Below are 27,346 nucleotides of genomic sequence, written 5' to 3' on the forward strand. Positions count from 1 at the left end.
GACATTCATGGTGTTTTTCCTGTCCCTCAAGGGTCAGGCAGATCTGGTGCTTTCCCCCTCCTGGAAATGGATAGAGCTGGCTGAAGACTTCTTGGGATGAAATTTGCCTTTTGTGGGCCGGGCGCGGTGGCTCAAGCCTGTAATCCCAGCACTTTGGGAGGCCGAGACGGGTGGATCACGAGGTCAGGAGATTGAGACCATCCTGGCTAACACGGTGAAACCCCGTCTCTACTAAAAAAAATACAAAAAACTAGCCGGGCGAGGTGGCGGGCGCCTGTAGTCCCAGCTACTCGGGAGGCTGAGGCAGGAGAATGGCGTAAACCCGGGAGGCGGAGCTTGCAGTGAGCTGAGATCCGGCCACTGCACTCCAGCCTGGGCGCGACAGAGCGATACTCCGTCTCAAAAAAAAAAAAAAAAAAAAGAAAAAGAAATTTGCCTTTTGTGCCTCAGGTGAAATCTGACTGATTTTGAATGGTGTGCCCATTTCTGGGCTTCCCACCCTCCAGATCCCCTGGGGCCAGATTCCTAGTGCCCCAGGAAGGTGCTGGGGGATCTGGGTCTCTAGGCACTGAGAAGATGGGGAGAGGCTCTGATAAGCAGAAGCCTAATAACCAGGTCTCCAGGGCTCAAGGGAAAAGCAATTTCCTAGATCTTTTTGCCTTTTATCCATTAAAGAAAAATTGTCAAGGTCTAAGGATGTTTCAAGATTCCTTCTGATGGATTAATTGGCTTGTTTCCCTTAAGGAAAATTGGATACAGAGTTTCTAATAATCCCTCATTACCTTTTAGAAGAATGCTAATACTTGAGGTAGTTTATCTCAGGATACTTACTGCCTTTGAACCTCAGCTTTCTCAGCTATCAAACGAGGAAAACACTTCACACCCCACAGGTTAGTTGTGAGGCTGGTGTAAGACTACACACATGAACCTGTTTTGTAAACTGCAGATCGGCTACATGGCTGGGCGTGGAGTTATTTTAATCATGATTGCTATTTTTAGGGAGATAAGGTCACTTATCTGCAAATGGGTAAGCACCACGTATATGAACTATAAACTACATCCATCCTCTCCCAATTTGTAAATTCTAACCTGCACTCAAAGGAAAAACACAAACAGACAAATGACTATATATTTTTAAGGCTATCCAGGACTAATATGCTCTAAAGGAAAGGTGTAAAATTTAATCACACATCACACACACATTTATAACTGGCAAATGAGCTCTTCACAAGAAGGCATAGTTGGGGCTATGGTTTCTAGATTGATCTTTACCAATGCAGATAAAATGCACTTTCTTTAAGTTTGAGACTGAATGCCTGCCAATTTCAGGGTTAGTGGTCAAAGAAGGTAATAATCTTACCATATAATGCCTGGATCCCTTTCACATCATCTTTGGGGAGGTGGAATCCATAGGGATTCTGGTACTTATAAGTTGGGTACATCAGTGCTGATGGGTCTGTGGAATGGGCCAGGCCCAGGGCATGACCAAATTCATGAGCAGCAACGGTAAACAAATTAAAACCTAGACAATATGACAGAGAAAAAACAGTATCACCACAGGTTTTTGTTTTCTCCATCTTCCATCTTTATAGGATAATTTATGCCCACATCACAGTTAACTCATCTCCTTTTCCTAACTGGATTATTCAAATTTTGGTAAGTTATTCTGGCACTTAGCTTTGGTGACTTAAATTTTCCCCCTCTTGGCTAGAAGGGGGTTGGAGGTGGGGGAGGATGGAAATGCACATCAATCCATTTTGCTCATCATCAGTGATGTTTGGTAGACTGATAAAGGAGAGCCTTGGAGCAAATAGTGGCAATGATATTTGGGAATAATTCATAAATTTAGACCACAAATGCCTTAATAGTTCCCTGCTATTACAGCCTACACCTTTTGATCCACATGTTTCACACTGAAGATTTCCAATGACCTGTATGATATTCTGGAACCTTTATTCCCATCCCCATCACACTTCTCAGGACAGTACTGATTCTCTTGGGTCATTTCTGAATGTAGCCTATTTCCAAGAACAAGTAAGAAATCATAAATACTAGGTTGTTGAAGGAAACGAGAGCAGTGCGTTGAGAAGGGGATGACCATTTCTTCAGATGATATGCTATGAAACAGATCAGACAAGTCTACAACACAATTTGGGGTGGATTTTTTTCCCTTATGTGATCCCTTTTGGATTTTTGGCTTACTTGTTTTTCCTAGCCAGCCCCCCTAGTTAAAGGGTGGCTTGGGACGTTGAACCTCAAGGTTTCATGATGGAGCCCAGAAGAAGGTACAATATTTTCCAGGTTATGGTGAATTGTGCATATATACCATTCGTTCCCATAGTCCACTTCTCAGCATTGTCGAAATGTGTATCTCCTCCCAGGCCTTCTCCAGGAGCAAATGCATGGGCTAGAGTCCCCCGAGGCCCATCGAATGGATAGGAATCCCCATGATCTAAACAAGTGGGGAGAAAGGCCAACAGGATTGAGTCCTTCTAGCAATTTTGAGGGCACATCATATTACAGAAAATGGACATTTTGAATAGCATTGACACTTCAATTTACTTTTCAGTATTTATTTGTTATAATAGGAAGTTCACTTGTCAATGAGTAACTGCCCATTGAAAAATAAAAGAGGCTAATTCATACTGCAAAGATAGTAAGCATTAAAAATAATAATTAAAAAACACCTTTTTTGGGTTATTGTTGCTATCACAACATCTGTTAACTGACACATAGGATACTGTGGACTTTGCACATGCCATGGATTACAAAACGAGAACTAACCGGGGGGCATTGGATGGAAAAACCTACTCCACTGATTGAAATGTGAACCTGTTGGCAGAATGACCTTTCAAATTTGATTCAGCTGAGATAGTGATAGTGAATTGAACAAGTGTGTGCTTTTTGTTTCTATAGCACAATACAGTTTAAGAAAGTGTCAAAAATTTATCTGTAATTTTGACATACTTTCATGTGGAAAACTTATGAAAGTCATAAAGGCATTTATAAAATCCTAACTTTTGAAGCTTTTTTATGTTTTTGTTTAATTATCTATTTTAATTAACAATTCATTACAGATTTAATAGAAGAGGAGGAGGAAGAACAAAATGAGGGTTATAGTTTACCACTTTAAAAAACCTTAGTAAGGATACCCAGTTTTAGTTAGTTGTTTTTTTTTTTTTTTTTCTTTTTTTTTTTTTTTGAGCCGACAGAACAAAGTTCTGGTATGCCATTTCTCAGGTTTCAGTGACATGCAGTCTACTCAGGTGCATGCACAGAGGACTTCATGCAATGGCATCACAACTAAGTAGACTAGCACAGTCCCTGTGTTGGCTTATGTATTAGGGGACAGACTGCAAGCTTGAAAGATCAAGAGAGAGCCAGACATTCATTCCTTGGCCTTCAAAGCTACCCCAAGTCACACTGCCCTCCCTGCCACTTCACCAGGGGTGGCCTTTGTCCTTTGGGAGGAATAGGACCTGCCCTGGGCCAGGTTGCACCCAGGACCATTTCTAAAGGCTCTATTCTCAGAACTTGCTTGATCTTCTCTCTCCTAGCTCCTAAGCGTGCTTTCCTCCCAGTGACATCAGATTCAAATTAAGATCTGGATTTGAAATGACAAGGACACTTAGAAATCTTATCTGAGGAGGGGAATAGATAGTAGCTGTCACTTACCCTGACTATTACGAAGCTGAGAAGGAAAAGAAATTTCATGAGCCATTTGGCCCTCCCTTTATCTATTTCCTAGACTTGCTTCTCTGAAAAGGGATCAGAGCTCTCACCAATCCCTGTGCAAACTTACGCCTCTACTCCTTACCAGGGTGAGCAATGGAATGGAGAAGAAGTGGGAAAGTTGGAGGCAGACCTCTCACACATCTCCCAAAAGGTGGTCTGCAAGTGTGGGCAAGACAGGAACGACACTTTCCTAACCATTGCTGCAGGGGGAAAGCTGTATCAAGGTCACTGTGGAAGGTATTTCCTTCAGTGAGGATTCATGGTGGGATATTCTTGGCTAATATGGAGGGGGGTATATAAGTGATAAACACCATCATGGGAATGGATGAGGTCATGTGGCTAACGGGAAAGCAAAATCTGCAAGAATTTGTCCCCTAGTGGGGCAAAGTCATAATGAAAGTTTGTTACAGTGAATCTACTCTACAGCTGTATCTGATGATGACAAGACATGCTAAGAATTCCTATTTTCTTGATTCTATTTTCCGGCCAGAGGAAGATCATGGCTTTGTCATGGTCTTGGCCTTGGCCCATCACAGTACGGTGTGAAGGAGAAGTGTGTGATCACTCGAATTAAAGATGTAGAAGGAACAGTATTGGGACAACTCTCCTTTGAATTAGTAGATGGAATCCAAGTACCACAATACCTCCATTTTCAAAAGATATCATAATATCCGCTTCTCCTGAGTTTATTCTGACAAAGCTCAGAGGGACGGCGCTACTCCAGGCCTGCAAGGCCATCTGCACTGCTTTTTCCACCTCGGCAGAACTCATGGAGGTTGTGTATTTAGATACTCTGTGAAAACGGAAGAAACATGTTTTCTTTTCAGTAACTGCTCCAAAGAAGGCAAGAATTATATGTTGTATTCAAAAATTGTTAAATATAAATCTACAATTTAGATTTTTTCTCTGAAGTGATAACTCTTGTTTTGCTTTATTATATGTTAAATTGCTTTATGTGAAACAAGACAAATGAAAGGGAGAGATGAGAGAAGTTGGGATAATCTGGTACTGAAACCGTTTAACTTTCTTTGTTATTATACTACCTCTGACTTAAAAGAATAAAATTTGTGGCCAGGTACAGTGGCTCACGTCTGTAATCCCAGCACTTTGGAAAGCTGAGGCGGGAGGATCACTTGAGGTCAAGAGTTCGAGATCATCCTGGCCAAGATGGTGAAACCCCGTCTCTACTAAAAATACAAAAATTAGTTTGGCGTGGTGGTGCAAACCTGTAGTTCCAGCTACTCGGGAGGCTGAGGCAGGAGAATCATTTGAACCCGGGAAGTGGAGGTTGCAGTGAGCTGAGATCCGGTGATTGCACTCCAGCCTGGGTGACAGAGTGAGACTTTGCTCAAAAATAAATAAATAAATAAATAAAACTTGTGAAATGTCACAGGTAGTAAGTAGTCAATTTTTCTTAAAGTTGTTTCATTGAGAGAGGACCTCTTTTTCCCCAAAGGGACTGGATGTTTTCAATATGAAAAATAGAAATGTAGAGTTTTGAAGTTTTGCTAATTCTTATTCAGAGCTCATCAGGATTTCCCCAGGGCTGTTGGGGAAGATTTTTTTCCTCAGAATAATGCATTCTTTTTTTCTTCTTCTTCTTTTCTCTCTCTCTCTCTCTTTTTTTTTTTTTTGTTTGAGACGGAGTTTTGCTCTTGTCACCCAGGCTGGAGTGCAATGGCATGATCTCTGCTCACTGCAACCTCCGCCTTCCAGGTTCAATTGATTCTCCTGCCTCAGCCTCCTGAGTAGCTGGGATTATAGGTGCCCACCACCATACCGGGTTAATTTTTATATTTTTGGTAGAGACAGGGTTTCACCATGTTGGCCAGGCTGGTCTCGAATTCCTGACTTCAGGTGATCTGCCCTCCTCGGCCTCCCAAAGTGCTCAGATTACAGGTGTGAGCCACTGCCCCCCAGCCCAAAATAATGCATTCTTAAAGAGGAAGGGCTAGCTTTAAAAGTGGAGGCTCACTGGAACTGAAAAAAAGGGTGAGACTTTCAGCAATTACTGGTATGACGATGACACCTGAAGGCAGAAAAATGTAGTGCTTTTTGGACTGTGAGTGGAGTCAGAGTTGGTGATTGTTAGAACTTTCTGCTCTGAAGCCCAGGGTCTGGGGATTTCTGGCAACATACAAAGGAAAGGCAGGAAGGGCGACTTCTACCTGAGACCTTGGGCTGGGCTGGAATATGATGAAAGTGAGAAGCTGTGTCTGTGAGAGCCAACCCCATGAGCAGGGACCGGCCCTGCTTTCTCTCTCTCTGTAGCTCCTAGTCTAGTGCCTTGCACATAGCAAATGCCTAGCAATTGCTTGATAAATAAATGAATGAATTAAATAAGTAAAGCTAGCTGTTTTAGGGCCCACTCAGTGGCTCTCAAAGTTTAGGACCTGTGATAATTACCTAGGAAGCTTGTTAAAGATACAGGTGTGGTCCAAAAGTCTGTGTTTTGAAAGGTATCCTAGGTTATTATAATGCAGATGGTGCAATTTCAATGAGAAACCAACAGCAATAATGCTGGGGTCCCAAGTGAAAGGACTGTGCCCACAGAAAGGATAGCAACTAGCTCAATTCAGGACTTGAGAGTGAAGGAACAAGGAGCTCTTCAACCCCAGGAGTTGGGGCCAAAAGAAGAGAGCTATAGAATTGAAGGGGGAGACCAGAAAGACCCTCAAAGGGACTATTTAATGCTTTCAAAATATGCCAAGCCCACTGTGTAATATGAGTCTGCAATTTATCACAACTAGGTAGACTTATTACTTTGACATGCCCTCGCATTTTTGATAAGTCAGCTGTATCTTTGAGCTGACAGTGTGTGTTGGCCTGAGAAGACAGGGAAGGAGAGAGGGATAGCACCAGAGAAGAAGAGAACATGGAAAAATCCCCGACTCAGGGTCTGGAGCTTGATAAAGCAATAATAATACTAGCTAATATTCTTTGAAGTCACACTATGTGCTGTTGCTGCATACACTTTTTAAGTGGCATTTATTTAATCCTTACTATGACCCGTAAGAGGAAGATCATCTTCATCATCTACATGTTATGATTAATGGGGTTTAAGCCCAGTTCTGTCTGACTCCAAAGCTTATGCATATAAGCACTATGCTGTATTTTTTTTTTCCTTTTTGTAACCCTTTGGGTTATATTGTAAGAAGTTATTCTGAAAGTCAGTAGCTACACGGGCAGAGTACTGTGATAGCGTCTAGTGTCCTTTTTCATGGGGAGGGGACGGTGCAGTTGTTGGGGAGCAAGAGTGGATGGACAATGTGTGTGTTGAGGGGTTTTAAGATTGCCCACCTTATCGCAAGAATATTATACTTCCCTAAGTATCACATTATCTTGACCCATGCTTCTCGTCTTTGTTGTATGTACATAGTCATGGACTAAAATTCCGGAACACAGTTTAAGAAAACTATGAAAAGACTCTGTCGATGCATATACATTTTTCTTGCCTTATTCTTACTATCTCAGAATCACTTTTGTGTTCAACTCCCTATGAGGTTTTTCTTCCCCAATTGCTTTGATGTTTTTGTTCAGCCTGCCACCTTATGGATTTATTGGCTGATAGCAGGTAACAAATGGCCTAGGGGATTCATGACTGTTCCCTGGGTTCTGGCCCCTCATTTAATCAAATGGACTCACTGGTGTGCCGGAACAGTTTAACAAGTGGCTCTACAAGGAGGAAAAAAAACCCCTTGATTTGTATGACTTGCTGATTTCTGTGTTGTAAATATTCTCACTATGGCTAATTCAAGCTACCAATTTACCATCACTGAATGCCAGGTTGTGAAGAGATGAGCATGAATGAACCATTCAGATTATACAGATGTACATAGCCTCATGAGCAGAGAAAATAATAAAATGTAGTGAAATAAGAGGCAATATGTTTTTATTACCTTTGTTTTTAATATACTTTATTTAATATAATTATTTAATATAATTTACGAAGTAATTATAAATATTAAATAATATAAAATATAATAATATATTTTATTTATTGTTAGAAAATAATATATTTTAATAATATATTAATAATAAACAATATATTTTATTTATTACTATAAAATAGTATATTTTAATAATAAATATAAATATTAAATAATATAATTATTTAATATAGTTTAATATAGTGTAATTTAATTTAATATAATTTAATGTGATTTATTTAATTGTAAATTTACATAATTCAACAATGGCTGTCTTAGCAACCAGCTCACAAAATTCTTGGGAGCTTAACAAGTGGCTGCAACCTTCCTGACATTTTAAGGATTGGCTTCAGTGAGCTATTAGGAGGCAGCTCTAGCACACCACTGCTTGGACTATTGCACAAGCCCAGCCTTTCCCCATCTCCAGTTATCATCTAGACGTGCTCATCTTAAAAGCGAAATCTGATCCCCGTCCTAGCTCTCCACTGCCCTGGAGATAAAGTCCAAACTCCTTAACATCACGCTCTAGTTGCCCTTAAGGCTGCCCCTCCAGCTTATTTCCTGCCATTGCCCTTCCTGGACCCTCTGCCGCAGCCGCATGCCCTAGGCACTGGTGGTGGGAATGCTGCCCATCAACATCCAGTCTGTCCACTCTCTGCTGCTATATGCTTGGTCTGGTTTTCTTCTTAGAAAACTCCTTACATGTGCAAGGCCTGGGGCAGGACCACAAAGAGTGGAGGCCACTCTTCTTTTCTGACCTGCACCCATCTGGCATGCGTGAGGCCCACGCAGGCAGGCACCGTCCACCCCTACCTCAGGCTGAGGGGCAGGTACCATGCATAATTTGCCCTCGATTGTACCAACCTGGGGAGGAAGTCTGCCCTGGCCCCAGAATCAGGTCTGGCTCTGGGAGAGGGAATTCCAGCCTCTGTACCCTGAGCACTGCAGGGAGGGACAGAGGTTCTGGTTGGGTGTGTTCCCTTGGTTTACACAGGATGAAGTCAGAGGATTAGTTGGGGGAAGAAAGAGGGCAGGGAGGGTGTGAGGGGAGCTTGGGGCTAAGAGTGGAACTACTTCTACTTTGCCTTTGAATCAGGCTCAAATGTCACTGCCTGGTCCCTGGGCCACTTGCTAGCTCTCTCCATGTGAACTGTGTGGTCCCACAGTTCACTGCTTAGAGCTATGATTTTGCACGTTTCACACAGAGCTACAGCTGTCTGTTTGCATGTCTGTCTCTCCTTAAAGGACTGTGAGTTCCCTAAGGTCAACAAAGTTGACCTGTTCACCTTTATGTCCCTCAAATGGAATGCATTTTTTGAATCATCAATAAAAGAGTTTTGGAGTCAATGAAATAAATTACTTTATTAGTAAGTTACTTTTTTCTTTCTTATTAAGCAGGTTGTTTTAAGAAAACTGGTTTTTACTGCCAGGTCATTAATCCTAGACTAGATTAAAGATAGTTGTGTTGTTTCTAACTGATGAAATTGTTTGAAATGCCTAAAATAGCCAGTCATTATGATAATCCTAAGACCATATTTTCTGGTGAATTGCCCATTGTCATTGCCTGACAGATGGACGTAAACAGTTCTTACTCTTTCTTGCGGTTGTGAGGCGTCAGGATTTTTATACAGATGAGAAGGAAGATTTTTTTCAAGAAAAGGGAAAAAGAGAGAGGGGCTGTTTTTTCTCTGAATTTGGAAAGACTTGATCTCATTACCTGTATGTCAAAATATTTTTTTTCCATTTGGGTTCACCAGGGAAGAGGCGATAATTGGCCACATCAGGAACTCCACAGCGCGGCTTCTTGATCACGTCCATTGTGGTCTGGTCTAACTTTCCGGTGACTCGGAGGCCAAAGAACGCTTGTAGCTCCTTAATCTTCCTTACCATGGAATTGCCTCCTCTTGCAACCATCTCACCAATCTGGTGTCCTTCTTTATTTGTGTAATATTTGTCAAGATACGCCTGAAATGGAGAGGCAGGCTGACATGTCTACAGTGTAGTCTGGGAAATACTCATGCTCAGGTAAGGCAGGGGACAGCATTCCTGATGTATTAAAAGCAGTGTGTAGAGTATTTTCCCATTTATGAAAAAGGCAGACATATTTGTATACATATAGCTTAGCTATACTCCAAATTATTAACGATGATCGGTTTTGGGTAGTGGGGATTATAGATTATTTAATTATTTCCTTTCATCCACCTGCATTTTATAGTTTTTCTACAATGAATATAACAAATATGCATTTTTGCTTTAATTTTTTTAAAAGAAAAAATTCAGGGAAGGAATCTGATGTGAACATTATTTCCGTGGATCACTTATTTGTCACTGAAGTTCTTTACCCAGTTTGCAAAACAAAGGCTATCTGGTTTCTTTGGTAAGCAGTTATTGGTATCATCTTTCCATTGTACATAATGCAAGATCAGTATGCTTTTAACTCTTGGAGGCATTGTATTCCAGCCTGTCATACTTTACAAAGGCAGAGGGTCCACCTGTTTTTCAGCTGAGGATTTTAATGAGTTCAGATGTGTTCAGTATGTGGGCTGGAATTTGTTTCCATGAGACAACTTTCCTAGGCAAGGCTCTTTGTCCCTTGAAGCAAATAAAATAAGCCATAAATTATAAGGCTTTCATTTGCACAAAAAGACATAAAGCCCCTCAGTATATATTGTTCAAAACACTTTTCTATGACTCACGGCTGGGATTAGGGTTAAACGAGTGATGCAGGGGCATGCAAATACAGGGTTGAGGCCTGCCTTTGGCCCAGGAATTTCACCTACCCAGCTGATTTTAGGAAAATAACCAAAGAGCTGCTAAGGGTTCAGTCATCCTTTCATATCCATGGGGGAATTGGTCCCAGGACCTCTCTCAGATACCTAATCAACAGATGCTCAAGTCTCTGATATAAAATGGCATAATATTCACATACGACTTAAGTACAGCCTCCTGTATGCTTTAAATCATCTCTAAATTACTTATAATACCTACTATAATATAAATACTATGTAAATAGTTATTACACTGTATTGTCTAGGGAAAAGCTACAAAAAATGTATGTTTTGAACATGTCTTCCCTGAAACAGATGCAACCGTCGATTTTTTTCTTGAATATTTGCAATCCATAATTGGTTGATTCCATGTGTACAGATCCCATGGATACAGAGCACTGATTGTATTTAATTACCTACAATTTTGTATTTATATAGTATATATTTATTTATTAGATATAAATTACATACTATTCACCTATATATTAGCCATATATTACCACATATAAACTATGCAAATTGTTTACTTACATATCATGCACACGTATTTTTAACATATATATAAAGATAATAATTGGAAGTAACCTTAATGTCTTATGTCAGGGGATTTAGTATATATATTATCCTATATTCATATGAGGCAATACTAGGCCTCTAGTAAGATCAGTTTTGAAAAATAAATATTTAATGTTATGAAAGAATGCTCTTTATGTAATGGCAATATACTGAGAAAAGAAGAGAAGAAATCTTTATAAGGTTACAATAATAATTTTCTGAGTAAACCATACATATACACACATGCACACACACACAATAATAAAAGGAAGTCTGCCTGAATATTAATGTTGATTATGTCTGGGTAATGAAATTATGGATGACTTAATTTATTCTTTATTCCTTCCTATATTCCACATTTTTTTACAATGAGCATGAACTGTTACTGTTGGGGAAAAAATAAAAAGGAGTAAGTCTCACTCATATGTTTGGAGAGGATACTCTATTTTTTCACTGCAGGATCAGCCGATCCTTCACTCCCTGCCCTGCTTGTGAGAGAAGATCACTTTCCCTGTTGTTGTCCCTTATAAACACCTTAGGTGAGATGAGAAGCCAAGAGGAGGAAAAGGGAAGGAAACATGGGGTGCCCAGGCTCTGAAATCTAGCCTAGTATTCTGAAACAAAACTGTGACTATTTGGTTCCATTCCACCTCTAGTTAGACCACCTTAAGTAAGTATTTATGTTTCTCATCCTTTTTTTTTTTTTTTGGCAAGATGAGGTGGATTGGATGAATTGTTCCTGTCTGTGCACGTTGATGCTGTGATAATGCGATGCTTGTGGTAATGTCTGAATTATACTCCTCAGGGTTAAGCTCCATGTATAAGACCAGGTCCTCTGTGTCTCTGAGATCATTGATTTCAAATATTTTGTTCTCCTGTTAGATTATGTGTTACACTCTACGTTCTAGTTTTTGCCTCACAAAATAGGTTATATAAGGGAAGATGTGCATGATAAATTAAGTGGAAAACATGTTTGCCGTGTTTACCACTGCTATTACAATATGAGCCATGTTTATAAACGTAAGTGATATCTAGTCATACCATCCCAGTCATATCACCAGGGCTGAGATGTGGTCAGTGGTGGTTACCAAAAACTCTGTAATCAAGATAATAATTTAATGCAGAATTAAAAAAAATAAAATCAATGCCAAAAAATCCGTGATAAACAAAATTTCAAAATTTTAAAAACAGGATGCATTTCCTGCCTAGGTTGCCTCACACTAATCCTGGCTTTGAATCATAGAAAAGTGTTATGAAAGATACAGTCTAAGGGACTAACAGTGGTTAAACCTTAATAATGGAGTTAAGATGATATATTTTTAAAGACAGGGTTTTTACTTTTTTTTTTTTTTTACTACAAACCTGCATAATTTTTATAACCAACAGTTTGTTTCTTTAAAATATGCACAGGATGTTATTCTGAGAGCACGAAAGGTTTATGGCTGGTCATACAGGAAGGATTAAAACAGTACCTTTTAATGAAGTAAAAATAAAATTAGAAACTATTCCTTCTTAAAAACAAAAATTCATCACTGCAGTGATATAAACAAAATCTCTCCCTAGTTGGTGCTTCCATAAGATGTGATTCTTGTACTAGTAAAACACGTGTCTCATTGCACTGTAAACCATCACTTCCAACCAATTTCTTATTGCTCTCACCTGCTTGTTTGCAACCTCCTTCCAATCAGGCACCGTTTTGCCTTCACAGATACAAACCCTGTGTTTGACTCAGTTCTAGGCTCAGAGTAGATGCTCAGTTAATGTTTCAGCTCTATTTCTTTAGGCAAAATATGAAAGTGTGTTTCCTTGAAGAATTATCAGATATCCTGAAGTACTGAAAGCTTAGAACTCTGGGCACTTTCCTGCTAAAGTTACTGACAAGGTTTTGGCATACTTTTCACAGTCACAATATTCTATCAGGCACTTAGGGGTGTGCTTAGAATTGCTCTCATGTGATACCCTAACGCTTGCATACTGTTGGCTCAGCACTTATTGTTGGCGCTGAGACAAAGAATTCAGAATTTACCAGAATTGTCCCATTTCCTTCCAAGCTTCCCCACTTCCTCATTGTTAAAATTATAGAATATTGAGATCAATTATCAGGTGATCCTCTCTCCACTTCTCTTCCAGTATCTGACAGATAAAAGTACAGGAGGCCAGGGGTTCCATTCCTGCAGGCTAGCAGCTTAGGGCTCCCTCCCAAGCCCTCATTCAGTTCATTTCCTTAGTGTCTTTCCTGAAACTTAAGAGTTTAAAACTCAGTTTAAGTACGCTCCAGGACAGGGTGAAACTTAAGGTACATTTCGTCAACATTTTTCTTTTTTGGCGAAGTCACTGTCAGGTTCCAGGGTCAGGTTTGGGGCCACCACTACACCAAATGCACTGAATACACTGACATGCTCAGTGTCAGGTTCCAGCCCATGCTGAGGTCTGAGGGGAATGGGTGGGTGGCAGATAGCTGAAAGAATCCTCAGGGAGGGGGTGCGGGCATAGGCAGATGAATATGGTTTTATTCAGCAGCTCTCTCTTCAGCAGCTTTCTCACACTGTCCCCCCTGTTTCAGCTGCTAGAGCCGGCTGCTCCCACACACAGCTGCGTGGCTGGCCCGCCCTTCAGGGTCAGCAGCTTAACTCTTTCTCTCTCTGGGCACAAGCCGGTTCCTGGCTCCCCTCCACCCACCCGCAATATGGATAGCTTTGGCTGGCTCTCTATTTCTCTGGGTGAGAGGACTCCTGTACAGTGTCAGCAGGGCAATTATACCTTTTACAGACAATAGTGGCTTAGAGCTAAGTGATGGCCTTCCCCATGTTGTGGCTACACGGCTGTGATAACAAGTGGAGATATATGCCTGCACCCTAAACTCACCGAGTCACACAGGATGTTTACCTCGGCCTATGCCTGCTTGGCTGCAGCACAGCCATGTTCCTTACAGTCACACAAATAGATCTGTGCGAACTTTTAAAGCTGTCTGAAAAATCCTAGGTTCTAGTCCAGGCTGTGTCACTAACATGCTTTTGCAATTCTTTTAATTTCTTGTGGTTTCAGCTTTCTCATCTATAGAGTGGTTTCTGCCCTACTGGCTACACGAGTGTGAGGATCCAATGAGGTCCTCAATGTGAATGCTTTTAAATGTGTCAGAATACTTTAAAATGCCCTTTTACTCATTAAGTCCATGTCTGGAAACCTATCCTGAAAAAATAATTGTTTAAATTAGCTTGATGTACAAAGATGCTTATAGAAGCTTTATTCATATGGAAGTAATCTATTTGCCAAATAAAGGAAATGGTCAAATAAATTATAACTTATATTCTGGAATATTTCTGAGTGTTTAAAGTGATGTTATGAAAATAGTATAAAATCAAAATTTTCTTATTACATAATAGTTAGAAAAGTAAAAACCACATTTTGAAGACAATAACAATTTTAAAAAGTCTTTATCATAGAGAATAAAATGGTAGTAAAACTGCCTGAATTAACAGTGTGTATTTTCATTTTCTTTAGTTATGAGTTCATAATAATGGGGTAATTAAAATTTTTGTTATTTTTAAACATAATTTAAAAAATATGTTTTAAATGTCATATTAATACTCATTTTTTTTAAACAAACAAATCCAGAATAAAATCCTGGATTATGAAAATAGGTAAGCATTTTGCCGTCTCATCATTTTCAAAGCACTTATGCAAATTAGCAAATCAGAATTTAAAGGACACAAGTGACATTAAATAAATCAAGAAGCTGTTTATCTTCTCAAGTACAGATTTTTTGGTGGGAGGGAGAGGCGTATGGTGTTTGGAAACATGACCTCTTTGGTGTTTCCAGGAACCGTTTGTTCTTTCTTAGCGAGTGACCTAACAGATCACTTAGCAAGAAGAGAGCATCTCTAAGCATTCTCTCTGCTTAGCGTGACCCAGGCCACCAGGCACCAGAGGACCCGCTGGCTTCGCCTGTCCTTGGGACCCTCTTCCCTGACCTCTTGGCTCTAGTCACATGGGCCTGATGATCGCATTCCAAGCAGCTGCTGTTTCCTCTGCCAGGACTGCCCCATCTCCGGGTCTTCATGTGGCTGGCTCTTTCATGCAGCTCAGGTTCATCTGAAAGGTCACTTCCTCTGAGCAGCCTTCCTGGACTACTTCATTTAAAAATACTCCCTCCCCAGACCACTTCCCCAGTCAGTAACTCTCTGTCATCCTGATTAACTGCTTTCCAATCTCACCGATCACTTTGTGAAATAATCTTGTGCACTGATTGGCTGACTTGTTTAGCTTCTCGCAGCACCTTCCCACCAGCTCCCTCGTCCTCATGGAAGCAGCATAAGAACAGCGGCTTCATTTGTTTGATTCCCTCATGCTTTTCCAGCACACACCACACTGGAAGCATTCAATACATGAACTTTTGCTGCCTATTTTACTGCTTTTGTTCGTGACTTTATGAGGCTGATGAGGTTGTTATATAACGTTTCTATAAATTATAAGGTAGGATGTTATTAAATACTTCTTTCTTGTCACTGTGATCCTCATTAGAGGTTCGGCCAGATCATTCCAGACTCCTACGGAGTGATGAGTGTCCCTGCCCAGAGCTGAGGGCCAGGGCCATTGCAGGCAGAAGGTGCTGTGTGCCAGGTGAGGAGATGTGGACAAGTTTCCCTGCTCCTTGGTCTAAGATCTTTCTAAGAGTATGTCATAAGGGAGACAGAGAAGGGCTGATTTATTTTGGAGAGGAAGAAGTAAGGAATCATTAAATGTCCCCAACATTCCCAGGCCATGCCATTGTTTCTAAAGATGCCCAGCTGACTCCTGACCAGCTAGAACAGCAAGAATGGCTCCACCCAAGAGTGTGTAGCCCAGGGATCCGCAGCTCCTGGGCTGCACGCAGGAACCCGTCTGTGGCCCGTTAGGACCCTGGCCCCACAGCAGGAGGTGAGTGGCGGGCCAGCATTACCGCCTGAGCTCTGCCTCCTATCAGATCAGCACAGGCATTAGATTCGCATAGGAGCAGAAACCCTATGGTGAAATGTGCATGTGAGGGGTCCAGGTTGCACACTCCTTTTGAGAATCTTAAGCCTGATGATCTGAGGTGGAACAGTTTCATCCCCAAACCATCACCCCCCAGCCTCCTGCTTCCCATGTCCATGTAAAACTGTCTTCCATGAAACTGGTCCCTGGCTGGTCTAGCCTTATTCCTTCATAGACTAGTCAGGGGTGGCTATTTTTTTTCTGCAAAGGACAATAATTAATATTCTTTGCTTCTAGGCAAACCTCTGCCATTGTGGCACAAAAGCAATCCTAGACAATCTGTAAACTAAGGGACAGGGCCAACTGTAGTTTCCCTGAACCGTGGATTAGAAGATTCCCAACACCTCAGATCCATTCTGGCCTCAGCATGGCTCTCCTTCCGGAGGTCACAAAACCTCTTTAGTTTCAGAATCACAGTGGCATGAGGCAGGGTAGGGAAAATTACATTTGGGAAGAAGGCACCTAAAACTAGGTGGCACGGACAAAATACAATTGAATAAAGATCCCAGTATCCTGAGTTACTTTGAAATGAGTTCATCTAAAAGTGAGCTAAAGTCAAAGGAAGTTCAATTCAATATGGCTGTGCTGGGCATCAGCTGTGCTGTTCATCTGTGGAGCTGATATTTAAGTGTTTAATGACTGGTACGGCTGGGGAACTGACCAGTGAATAAGGATGAGTAGCAGAAACAATCGGTAGGGACATGCCATTGCACATGGGTGGAAATCAGCTCTATGATGCAGACAGCCAAGCGGTACACGGGTGCAGCCTGGCAGGCAAGAAAGCAGCCCTGAGGCAGAGCTAGTGATCACAGGTATGCTATAATGTTGGCAGACTCTTGAATAGGCCTGTGTACAAAAACATTTCCTCTACATATCTTTCACTAATGTTGGAAATTCCATCCTTAGACATCCATTTCTTAAGGTTAAGGATGCCACCCTTCTTTTAAAAACAAAAAACGCTTGGAAGCATATATATAATATATATATTGAATCATTTTGAATCAAGTAGTCTTTGCAAAATTTCTAATATGAATCATTTCTATCAGACCCTTTCCAGCAGTCATATAGGAGAGATGTTAAAAGAGGAAAATACACAAAGTTTAAGCACATAAACTTTGTACTTTGTACTTACTACATAAACTTTGTTATGTACTTTGTACAGAAACTTTTACTTCGTTGGGGAATATGCTTTAGGGAGAAAAGGCCCTCAAATGAGAAGTGGGTTGGCACCCAGGAAGAACTTAGTCCACTTTAAATTTTGATCAGGGTTACCTTGAATATAAGAGCCTTTTAAAAAGTGTAAACAGAGGAAATCTCTTCATTGTGACTGCTAAAGCTGCTAAGCTAAATTCACAACCTGCCTCTAGCGTGCGGATTATTCCTCGGTTTTTATTTTTCTGCTTCTGTTTTTCATCCTACATCATTCCTGAGAAGTACTTGTTTGGTCCTTTTATATTGTATGGTTTTCACAAGCCACCTGGAATTCTTTATGAAGCAAGATAACTAGGTAGATATATATTTATGTATTTATTCAATCATGTAACATGGTACACCTAATATGCACCAGACACCAATCTAGATGGACAGAAGATAGCATCGATCATACTTCAATGGACTCACATAAAATGATTTTAAAAGAACAATAGAATTTTTTTCTTATTTTCTCACTATGCCCTTTTAGGTTTTCTAGGGCAAAGGAGCAAGAAGGAATTGGGCAAAAGTTCACAAACCTGTGCGAGGCGGTAGTTGTTCCTCCAGGTCCTGGGGGAGGCTGCAACTAGGGAGGGGGCTGCAGTGGAAAACTTCAAAGCCATGATGAGGAGGACAGCAAGGCCAGATGCAGGGAGCACCTTCATCCCCTCACAGTAGCTTGGTAATTATATCAGCCTGGGGGATGGCAGACAGTGCACGTTTGCACTTCGACCTTGAGCTCCTTTTATAGAGTCAAACAGGTCTGGACCCTCTGAGCAAGGATGATTCATGTCTCAAACAGTAATTATACAGCTCATTTCTCTCCCTGATGATGGGGTAACACAACTGTACACAGAAATCAGGGAAAGCTTCATTTTTTTTTTTTTTTTGTTATTTGCCAAGTGGCAAAAGGAGGAGAACAGTCACTTTTAATGAAGTTTGTCAGCTAGTTAAACAAATTGAAGTAAACTTGATTGATTTGAACCCAATTCAGCTGAAACATTTGATTAGTCTTAATTTGGGGACCTTTTGCCATTCTGATTACAGAAAAGATAGATGATTACAGTATAATTGAATTTGTCCTCCAAGTAATCCCAAACTCCCCATGCATTCAACTCAATCGCCTCTATCTTCTGCATTCACTTCAAAATTTTTCAGTAGCAACTGCTGTTCATAATGACGGCTCTGAGACACATAAGATCCTGAATCATCAAGGCAAGATTACATTATACTGTGCTGACGTAGGGTGGAAAGCGAACCGATAACTGTTAGAAAGCCTTTGAATAAATTAAGACAAGAGTTATGTCTTAGTTAACCAAAACATTAACCAGAACTCCCCAATCTATGCGCACTCTGGTTAATTGGAGTCATATTGTTTTTTTCTGGTCTGATTAAGATGGATTTTGATCCAGAGATGATATGGTGAAATGGTGTCATATGGTGGGAAAAGCACTTAGAGTCAGACAAAGCAAAATTAAATTTTAAAAAAGATATTTCCTAGCTGTGTGATGTGGGGCATGTCATTTAATCTCTGTGAACATTAGTTTTTTTAAAATCTACAAAAGACTGACAATACTACCACTAAGTATAAACTTTTCAATGTTATGGAGTAACACACATAGCATGACATCTGCTAGCACCACTTGGCATCTCTTAGATGTGGATTCAAATCCTAATTTTGATTTTAGACTAGATTCAAAGTTATTCCTATAGTGAATATAGTGAATTCCTATAGTCTTTCTCACTCTGTTGCATTTTCATATACTTTCTTGTATGGAAGACAAAGTGATGGAGTTATAGCCAATGTGTAGTATCTAGTGTACAACCCCCGGTACTCAACAAGAGTTTGTCACATATTGATATGGTTTGGCTCTGTGTCCCTAACAAAATCTCATCTCAAAATGTAGTCCACGTGTGAGGAGGGAGGTGATTGGATAATGAGGGTGGTTCCTCCATGCTGTTCTCATGATAATAAGTGAGTTCTCAAAACATATGATGGTTTTATAGGTGAAAGTTCCTTCTTTGTTCTTCTGTCTCCTGCTGCCTTGTCGAGAAGGTGCCTGCTTCCCCTTTGCCTTCCGCCACAATTGTAAGCTTCCTGAGGCCTCCCCAGCCATGTAGAACTGTGAGTCAACTAAGCCTCTTTCCTTGATAAATTACCCAGTCTCAGGTATTTCTTTATAGCAGTGTGAGAATGGACTAATACACACATGCAAACAGAATTTCTGGCATGTACTGTGAGATACACAAAACATGTGTTTCAGAAGAAGAAAAAAGAAAACCACAGATTAGATTAATTCAACTAACTAAATTGTAAGCTCTTTGAAGATTGTATTCTAAAAAATATCACTTAATCAAGTTTGTTAAGAAAAGAATGAATCAATGTACAAACATATACTAATCGTCGCTTTTTGGTTTCAGGAAAGGAATAGGATATTGCAATACTTTTTCAAAATTTGTGTTTATTTGGTCTCCTGTCTTCTAGAGCCCTATCTTCAGCAGCTGCCAAAATTGAAGAACAAAGAGAATCCTTGAAACTTCCCTTCAACTAGTCATCCTCTTCCCTTTTTTTCTCCTTTAAACACTGTTCCAATTCATTATGAAGGCCCCAATGCAAAAAAGACATGGAAGTGAACATTGGAGTGAAAGTAATGATGGTAAGAAATTCTGGGGCCAATAGAGAGAAAATATTCTCACCTCTAGGACTCTATAGAGTAATCTAAGTTCTGTTTTTGGAAGCACATGGAAGTTTAATAACTGCCTGTAGGGTGTGATCTAGATACTTCTAGAAGGTTCCAGTATCCACTTTTCTAACACATAAATGCAATCAATCCCAATATTCTTAAGTGCAACATTTTAATTATCAAGTGCAAAACTTTTGAAGAGGAATAGCAATTTATGTTCTTATAAGTCATTTATATATTAGTGTGACTAAATTTCACCTCAGAGTCAGCCCTAGGCAACATCTTTGACCTTTCCAGAGAGAGGATAATAAAGTAAATGTCTGGTAGTTCCTCACCATGATTTTCCTTTCCTGATTTTTCTTTCTTCATAGGGGAGCAAAGGTCTGCTTTTTTTCTATCATTCTTGTATCAACTCTAAATTAAAACCCAAATCACTGAAGTCTAAAAAATCATATCAAAGCAAGTCAATGACTAAAAGAAAATGAAATGAGAGATCCTATCAGAGAAATATGAAAGGGAAAATACCACTGATTAAATAACAGTTAGGGGAAAAATAAATCATTACACCATTAAATGTATATGTTGACATACTATATGTTGTTATGTGCTTATTGTCTTTCACCAGTAGAATGTAAGTCCCATAAGGGTAAGAACTCTATATATTCTGTTCACAGCAGCATCTCTAGTGCATAGAACAGTACCTAGCATAAAATAAACAGCTGTTGAACAAACGAATGTATAAATGAGTGATTAATTGAATGATTAAAGATAGAAAGAAGAAAAACAAGATTGTCCTTAGAGGGATAAATTTTAAATCAACCCATATAATGGATCAAATGAAGGTGTATAGCATCACTCTAAGAAACTAGAACCTTTATTAAACTCACATTATATGCCAGACATGTAGCCAAGTACCTTATGTACATTTTTCACACAACTTTGTGATGCGCTATTTTTCAAGTAAAGAAATGGGCTCATGGAGGATAAATGATTTGTTAATTTCACATAGCTATTAAGGTGGTGGCTCCAAGATTTTCACCCAGTTCTGTTAGACATCGAAGCCTGTGTTCTTTACAGGAAGTGTACGTTGGTGCCTTTGTGGAGCAGTGCCTTGGGAACATGGTATTTCAAGTTGGCTGTCAGGGAGATCCCTAGGCTTATTCTAGCTCCCCGGCAGCTCCCTGGCACTCCCGTGTATCTGGACTGAGCAGAAGTTGGGCCAGCTAGACTGTGCAAGCTCCCTGGCTGGTGATGGTGTTTCTTATTGCAAATGACTCCTATGTTACTCTGGTTTCTGTTTTTCAACCTTTAGTGAATTTAACTTTCATAAATGATTAAATTTCTGGATTTCCAAAGAATTCAGTTACAACCTGGTAAATTTTTCAGAAAAAGGGATGCTTCTCATTGAAGCAGGATTCTGAGTGATCAGTCACCAGCTACATTTTATTCTATATCCAACCTTACCATGGCCATCCTTTCAAATGACTCCAGTAAATATATGCCACTTTGAATGGCTGACTCTAAAAAATGTTTATTTATGAATGGCTGACTCTAAAAATTGTTTATTTACATAACTTGTATATCACATCATATTCTATTTTGTAATGGTATTTTTTAAGTTTAGAAATTTATTATTAGAATACAGAATAACATGAACCATATTCTGAATTTCTAGAGCACACATATTCTAGAATCAGATGGAATAAAAATAGAGAAAAGAAAAAAGTGTATTTAAAACCAAAGACTACCCCCAGAATCTCATACAAAAAATGAGTGAATGATCTTACCTCATTTGTGAGAATGAGAAGCTCAGAGAGGACCTTGGCAAGCTTATATCCAGAAGCCAACTGGTTTATTTTCACCAAGAACAGAAAAAGAAAGAGAAAAGGGAAGAGAAGGGAAGAAAAGAAAAAAAAAAACAACATTTACTTTGTACTGTAGGTAATTTTGGTTAGAGAGGAAGAAGCAAACAGCCTTCTGATTCGGCAATCATTAGCATTAAAATGAGCTATTAAAGAAGGTTGTGAGGTTGCCTTCAGCAGTCTTTGAGTACAGGGTAGAGCATCATGCTTTTAGAAAAGATTGGGTTCAGTGGGGTTCTGCCTGTCTGCTCAGGCTTGGGGTATGTGCACAGAACTTAGATTAGATTGCTCTGCCAAATTTTATTCATATATATATACACACACAAATATATATAATTTATAAATACTTATTGATATAATTTATATATACACAATAAGTAAAATATCTTCATATTTTCAATAAATATTTATTAAGTATCAATTATTTGTTAGGCACCAGGAATACAGAGATATGAGACACTGTTTTAACACTCTGGGAGCTCAAAACTTACTGCTGCAATAAAATTGAACTTGGAGTAAAATCTTAGATAAAGATCGACTGAATCTTAGTGACAAAAAACATGTCTTTACATTACAAATTGGTAGAATCCTTCTAAAGAGCTATAAATGATTTAGCAATGTATAAAATATTAAAAGGACAATTTTAACCAAAACGGCAAATAAAAATTACACAACATTTGATTCTATATCTGCTAAAGAGAAGTATATAGGAAAAAAAAAAAAAGGGAAACCTGGGGTAGAGAAAACAGTAGTGTGAGAGTGTTAGGGCCTTACACCTATAATTCTTATACAATTTCCTTTAATGCTACCATGCATTTTTTCAAAACAGTAAGTGAAAGTGTGAAAGACTGTGTCAATGTACCCTTTATATTTGTATTTGAGTAAACAGAAGACATAGATAATGAACCCATTGGCATATTTAACTCATTCATTTGTTCGGTTGTGAGTCTTCTTTCTATTTACTCAGTCTAGAACTCTTGTATTTATTCTATATGCTGGCACTAGGCTTAGTCCTGGAGGTACAAAAGGCAAATAAAACCTGTCCTTAACCAGAGTCTTAGAATCTCCAGGGAGAGGCTCAGATATAAACTCAAAATATGTTACAGTGTAATTAGTAACAAAAGAAAGGTACTTAAAGGTCCAAATGAGGGCAGAAGAGGGAAAGCCGTCTCTGCCTGAGCAGTTGAGAATGAGAGTAAAATGGAAGAAAGTAGGGGCCAGGGTGGACTTTCCATGGGGATGAAGCTTTAGTTGAGGGCTGATTGCCAATGGAGTTAGAACTCACCTGCAAGAAGGGTGAGGTGAGAAGGAAGGAGAGTGACAGGTAGTGGGGAGGGGGAAATTCCAAGCAGAGGAGTCAATGAGGAGATGTTAAAGAAGAGGTTAAAGAAAAGCCTCTGTTCTTAAGAAACTGAAGATATTTCTACGTACAAGGCAGTTTGGGGGCAGCCAACAGGAGGTAGGCGGAAAAGAAAGGCAGAGACCGGTCTGTTGGAGGACGCCTCTCACCCACAGTTCCAGGTACTGACACAGAAAAACAGAGGCCAGGAGTCATTTGCTGGGTGAACCTTGGTCAAAGGGAAAGCCAGACAGCAATTTCCAGCCCAAGCTGCAGATCCAAAGGGCAGGACTGACATGAGGCTCCAAGGTGCAGAGCTGGAATGTGGTTGGCAAAACAGAAAAGGCAGTAGATTGGCAGAATGGCATGGAACAAATCCGGAGCAGCCACAGTGCAGCAAAGGCTTGGAGGGCTTGTGGGGTTTTATTTAAAGGGCCTGGAGAGGAGTGTGCTAGGTAACGTCACAGGCGTCTTGTGTGCCAGGCTAAGGCATCTAGACATTAATGGTTTGTGATGGGAAACCACTGGAGAGTTTCTTCCCCAGCAATGACATGATGAGGTTTGCATTTACAGAAAGATTGCTCTGAAAAGAGCATGCGGGATGGATCGGAGGAGAGTGAGGATGGAGGCTGCCAGGGGCACCAAGGGGAGGGTAATAGGAGGTCCAGTCAGAGGGCTTACTGTTACGTTTATCTTAGATCATGAACTGTGAGAGATGAGCTGTCAGTATAAATAACATTTTGTTTATTCTTGTAAAATCTCTGGACTGTATTGCAACGATCACCAATGTGAGCTTTTGAGATTGGATAGTAAATGTGTTTACAGCTGCCTGTGTAGAGGGCGGAATGTCAAAAGTCCCATTAGAGCACATTCCACTTGCCCATTTTAGTGAGTCAATTTGCTAAATTATAGACTTATTTCAGCATACAAATCAGCAATTCTGGAAACTGATAGTTTGCCTGGCAGCTTCTTTTGAACATCTCCATTTTTTCCTAGAGTGTTGTCTACAGGTAAAATCAATTTAACTATTTTGAAAGATCTACCATATCCCCAGTGCTATCATCTGAATGTTTGGGTCCCCCTCCAAATTTATATGTTGAAATTCTCGCTACCAAGGTGACAGCACTAGTAGGTGGGGCCTTTGGGGTGTGATTAGGCTATGAGGTTGCAGCCCTCATGATTGGAGTAAGTGTCCTTATTAAAGAGGCTCCAGGGAGCTGCCTTGCCCCCTCCAGCAAGCAAGGACACAGCAGAAAGGCACCATCTATGTATCAGGGAAAGCTCCCTTGATCTTGGGTGTTGCAGGCTCCAGAACTGTGAGAAATTAATTTTTGTTGTATATAGGCCACCTACTTTATGGTATTTTGTTATAGTGACCCAAATAAACTAAGGCAAACCTGCAGCATATTGTGGTGCCAGGTAGTAGAATGATGAAGGAATGTTTAAAGGACACTATCCAGTTTTTTGGAGCCCCCTCTGGCCTAATCTAAGATACTTTGAGCATCAAAATCCATAATGATAGTAATGGGTGTGGTCCATTGAATGAAATAACTCATGAGTCTGTACTGATATAAACAAGCAATAATGGGGAGAAGAGAAAGCACTTCCTTATGGTAAAAAGGTAACTAACAAATACATGTAGAAAAAGTGAAGGCTTTAGAAAATACGCATTTGGTCAGCAGGGAAGTGCAAACCAAAACCACAGTGAGATATCATCTTACCCCAGTAAAAATGGCTGTTATCAGAAAGACAAAAAATAACAGATGCTCGTGAGGATGCAGAGAAATAGACAAGCTAATACACTGTTGCTGGGAATGTAATTTGGTACGGCCACTATGGAAAACAATATGAATATTTCTCAAAAAACTAAAAATAGATCTGCCATATGATCCAGCAATCCCACTGCTGGGTAAATATCCAAAAGAAAGGAAACTCATATGTTAAAGGGGTGTCTTCATGTCCATGTGTATTGTGACTATTCACAATAGCTAAGATATGGAATCAACTAACGTGTCCATCAATGGTTGAATGGATAAAGAAATGTGGCATATATACACTATGGAATACTATTCGAGTGTAGAAAAGAATGAAATCCTGTCATTTGCCACAACGTGGATGGAACTGGAGGTCATTACCTTAAGTGAAATGAACCAGGCACAGAAAGACAAATATTACCTGTTCTCACTCCATAAGTCGGAGCTAAAAAAAGTTCATCTCACAGAGGCAGAGATATATGCTCTGGAGGACATTATGCTAAGTGATATAAAGCAGTCACAGAACAAATACTGCATGATTCCACTTATTAATACATGAAATACTTAAAATAGTTAAACTCGGCCAGGCATGGTGGCTCACACCTGTAATCCCAGCACTGTGGGAGGCCGAGGTGGGAGGATCACTTGAGGTCAGGAGTTTGAGACTGGCCTCGCCAACATGATGAAACCCTGTCTCTACTAAAAATGCAAAAAAATTAGCCAGGCGTGGTGGCGCGCACCTCTAGTTCCTACTACTTGGGGAGCTGAGGCAGGAGAATTGCTGAAAGCCGGGAGGAGGAGCTTGCAGTGAGCTGAGATCATGCCACTGCACTCCAGCCTGAGCGACAGAGCGAGGCTCCGTCTCAAAAAATATTAATAATAAAAAGCTAAAAAATAAATAAAATGGTTAAACTCGTAGAAACAGAGCAGAATGCTGGTTGCCAAGGGTTGGGTTGGGGTGGGGGAGAATAGAGAGTTGCCGTTTAACGAGAATATAAATATCACATATGTGCTGATGAAACCTTAATTTTTATCGTCAACTCAGATTTTTGTTTTAAGATATATTCAAAGGTTTCCTGCAATCTCTACTTGAATCTCTCCCCACAGGGACTGTGAAGTGGCCACCTACTGTACTGTCTGCTTAGAGTAGCCACACTGGTCCAATGGGAAGCTATCCTTTCAAACATGTAATTTGAATGAAACTTCTTATTGGCTCTGTCTCACTGAAAGAGAGGGAAATGCTCCAGGTAAGAAAGGCCCCTGACCTGTGCTGGGCCAATAATAGTTCCTCATTTTCCTGGCCACCTTCCATTGGTCCAAGAATGGGCCAATCAGTGACCCAACTGGATTCATTAGACTGGTGTCCCAGTATTACTGAATTTGGGATTAGAGATTGGGCTCTTTCTGGGGATGGAGAAGTAAGGCGCTTGAATCACTTGTGGTCATGTTCCCTGCTCAGTGGAAATGCCAGCTGGTAGTAGAAGAGAATGAAGCAGAGATGAGAGAAAGAAAGAGAAAGGGAGACTGAAAGCGTTTCATCCTCAGTAAGGCTCAGTAAGCATTCATTTTCTGCAGTTATGTGAACCTCCCAGTAAATTTCCCCTTGACCTAAATTAATTCTAGTGGGATTTCTGTCACTTGCATTTCACCTTCAAATTGAGGTCAGTCCAGAATAAAACCTGCCATCTTTTGCAACATGCCTTTTCTGCCCGTTCCCCCACCACCTTCCCCGCTTATTTCTCCTCTTACATTCTCCAGTTTAGCAATGCCACTAGCCTTAGCTGATGTGTACTGGTAGAACTGTCATGGTTGCTCATGGGCTTTTGCTGTGTCAGTACCAATGCCATGCTGTTTGAAAAATACTTTGACTATTACCCCTGCCAACGTCTATCCAGAAACCAGGAATTTATTCTTGATTCCAGCTTCCCTCTACCTCTATGTATTTTTCCTCAACTTTTGAAATATGAAATACTTTACGTATTTGATGTTTACTACTTTATTTTTTAATTTTGCATTTTGAAATGCTTTCAGGCTTACAAAAAAGTTGCAAAAATTGGCTGGGCGCAGTGGCTCACGCTTGTAATCCCAGCACTTTGGGAGGCCGAGGCGGGCAGATCACCAGGTCAAGAGATCGAGACCATCCTAGCCAACATAGTGAAACTCCATCTCTACTAAAAATACAAAAATTAGCCGGGCGTGGTGGCACGCCTGCAGTCCCACTACTCGGGAGGCTGAGGCAGGAGAATTGTTTGAACCTGAGAGGCATACTTTCAATAAGTAATATACTATTATTTTCAAATGAACTATTAAATATTAATTGTCAATTTTAATTTACAATATGCTTAATGTGACAACTATAGCCAGCCATAAACAAGAGCTTCTGGGGTTCTTAATATATTTTAGAAAGGCAAAAGGATCGTAGGACCAAAATGGTGAGAACTGCTGATCTAATTCATGGACTCAATTGTCTTTCTAATTTTTTTTTTTCTTATCTGGGATCCAATCCAGGATTTTAC

The 27,346-nt window shown here is 40.1% G+C and overlaps 1 protein-coding gene across 1 annotated transcript in view; it reads right to left on the reverse strand.

The window, feature by feature from the left end:
• Positions 1-17,954, reverse strand: part of MMP20 (matrix metallopeptidase 20) — a 48,908-nt gene extending 30,954 nt beyond the window's left edge. Inside the window, exons 1-5 of the mRNA XM_050758282.1 lie at positions 17,731-17,954; positions 9,382-9,629; positions 4,380-4,528; positions 2,327-2,452; positions 1,361-1,522 (exon numbers count right to left, since the gene is read on the reverse strand). Of these exons, the coding sequence (XP_050614239.1) occupies positions 1,361-1,522; positions 2,327-2,452; positions 4,380-4,528; positions 9,382-9,629; positions 17,731-17,856 (811 nt within the window). The 5' untranslated portion in view covers positions 17,857-17,954. The remainder of the gene's footprint in view (positions 1-1,360; positions 1,523-2,326; positions 2,453-4,379; positions 4,529-9,381; positions 9,630-17,730) is intronic.
• Between the last annotated feature and the right edge of the window lie 9,392 nt (positions 17,955-27,346).

The sequence above is a fragment of the Macaca thibetana genome, chromosome 14 (assembly GCF_024542745.1).
Source record: "Macaca thibetana thibetana isolate TM-01 chromosome 14, ASM2454274v1, whole genome shotgun sequence".
NCBI classification, from domain to species: domain Eukaryota; kingdom Metazoa; phylum Chordata; class Mammalia; order Primates; family Cercopithecidae; genus Macaca; species Macaca thibetana.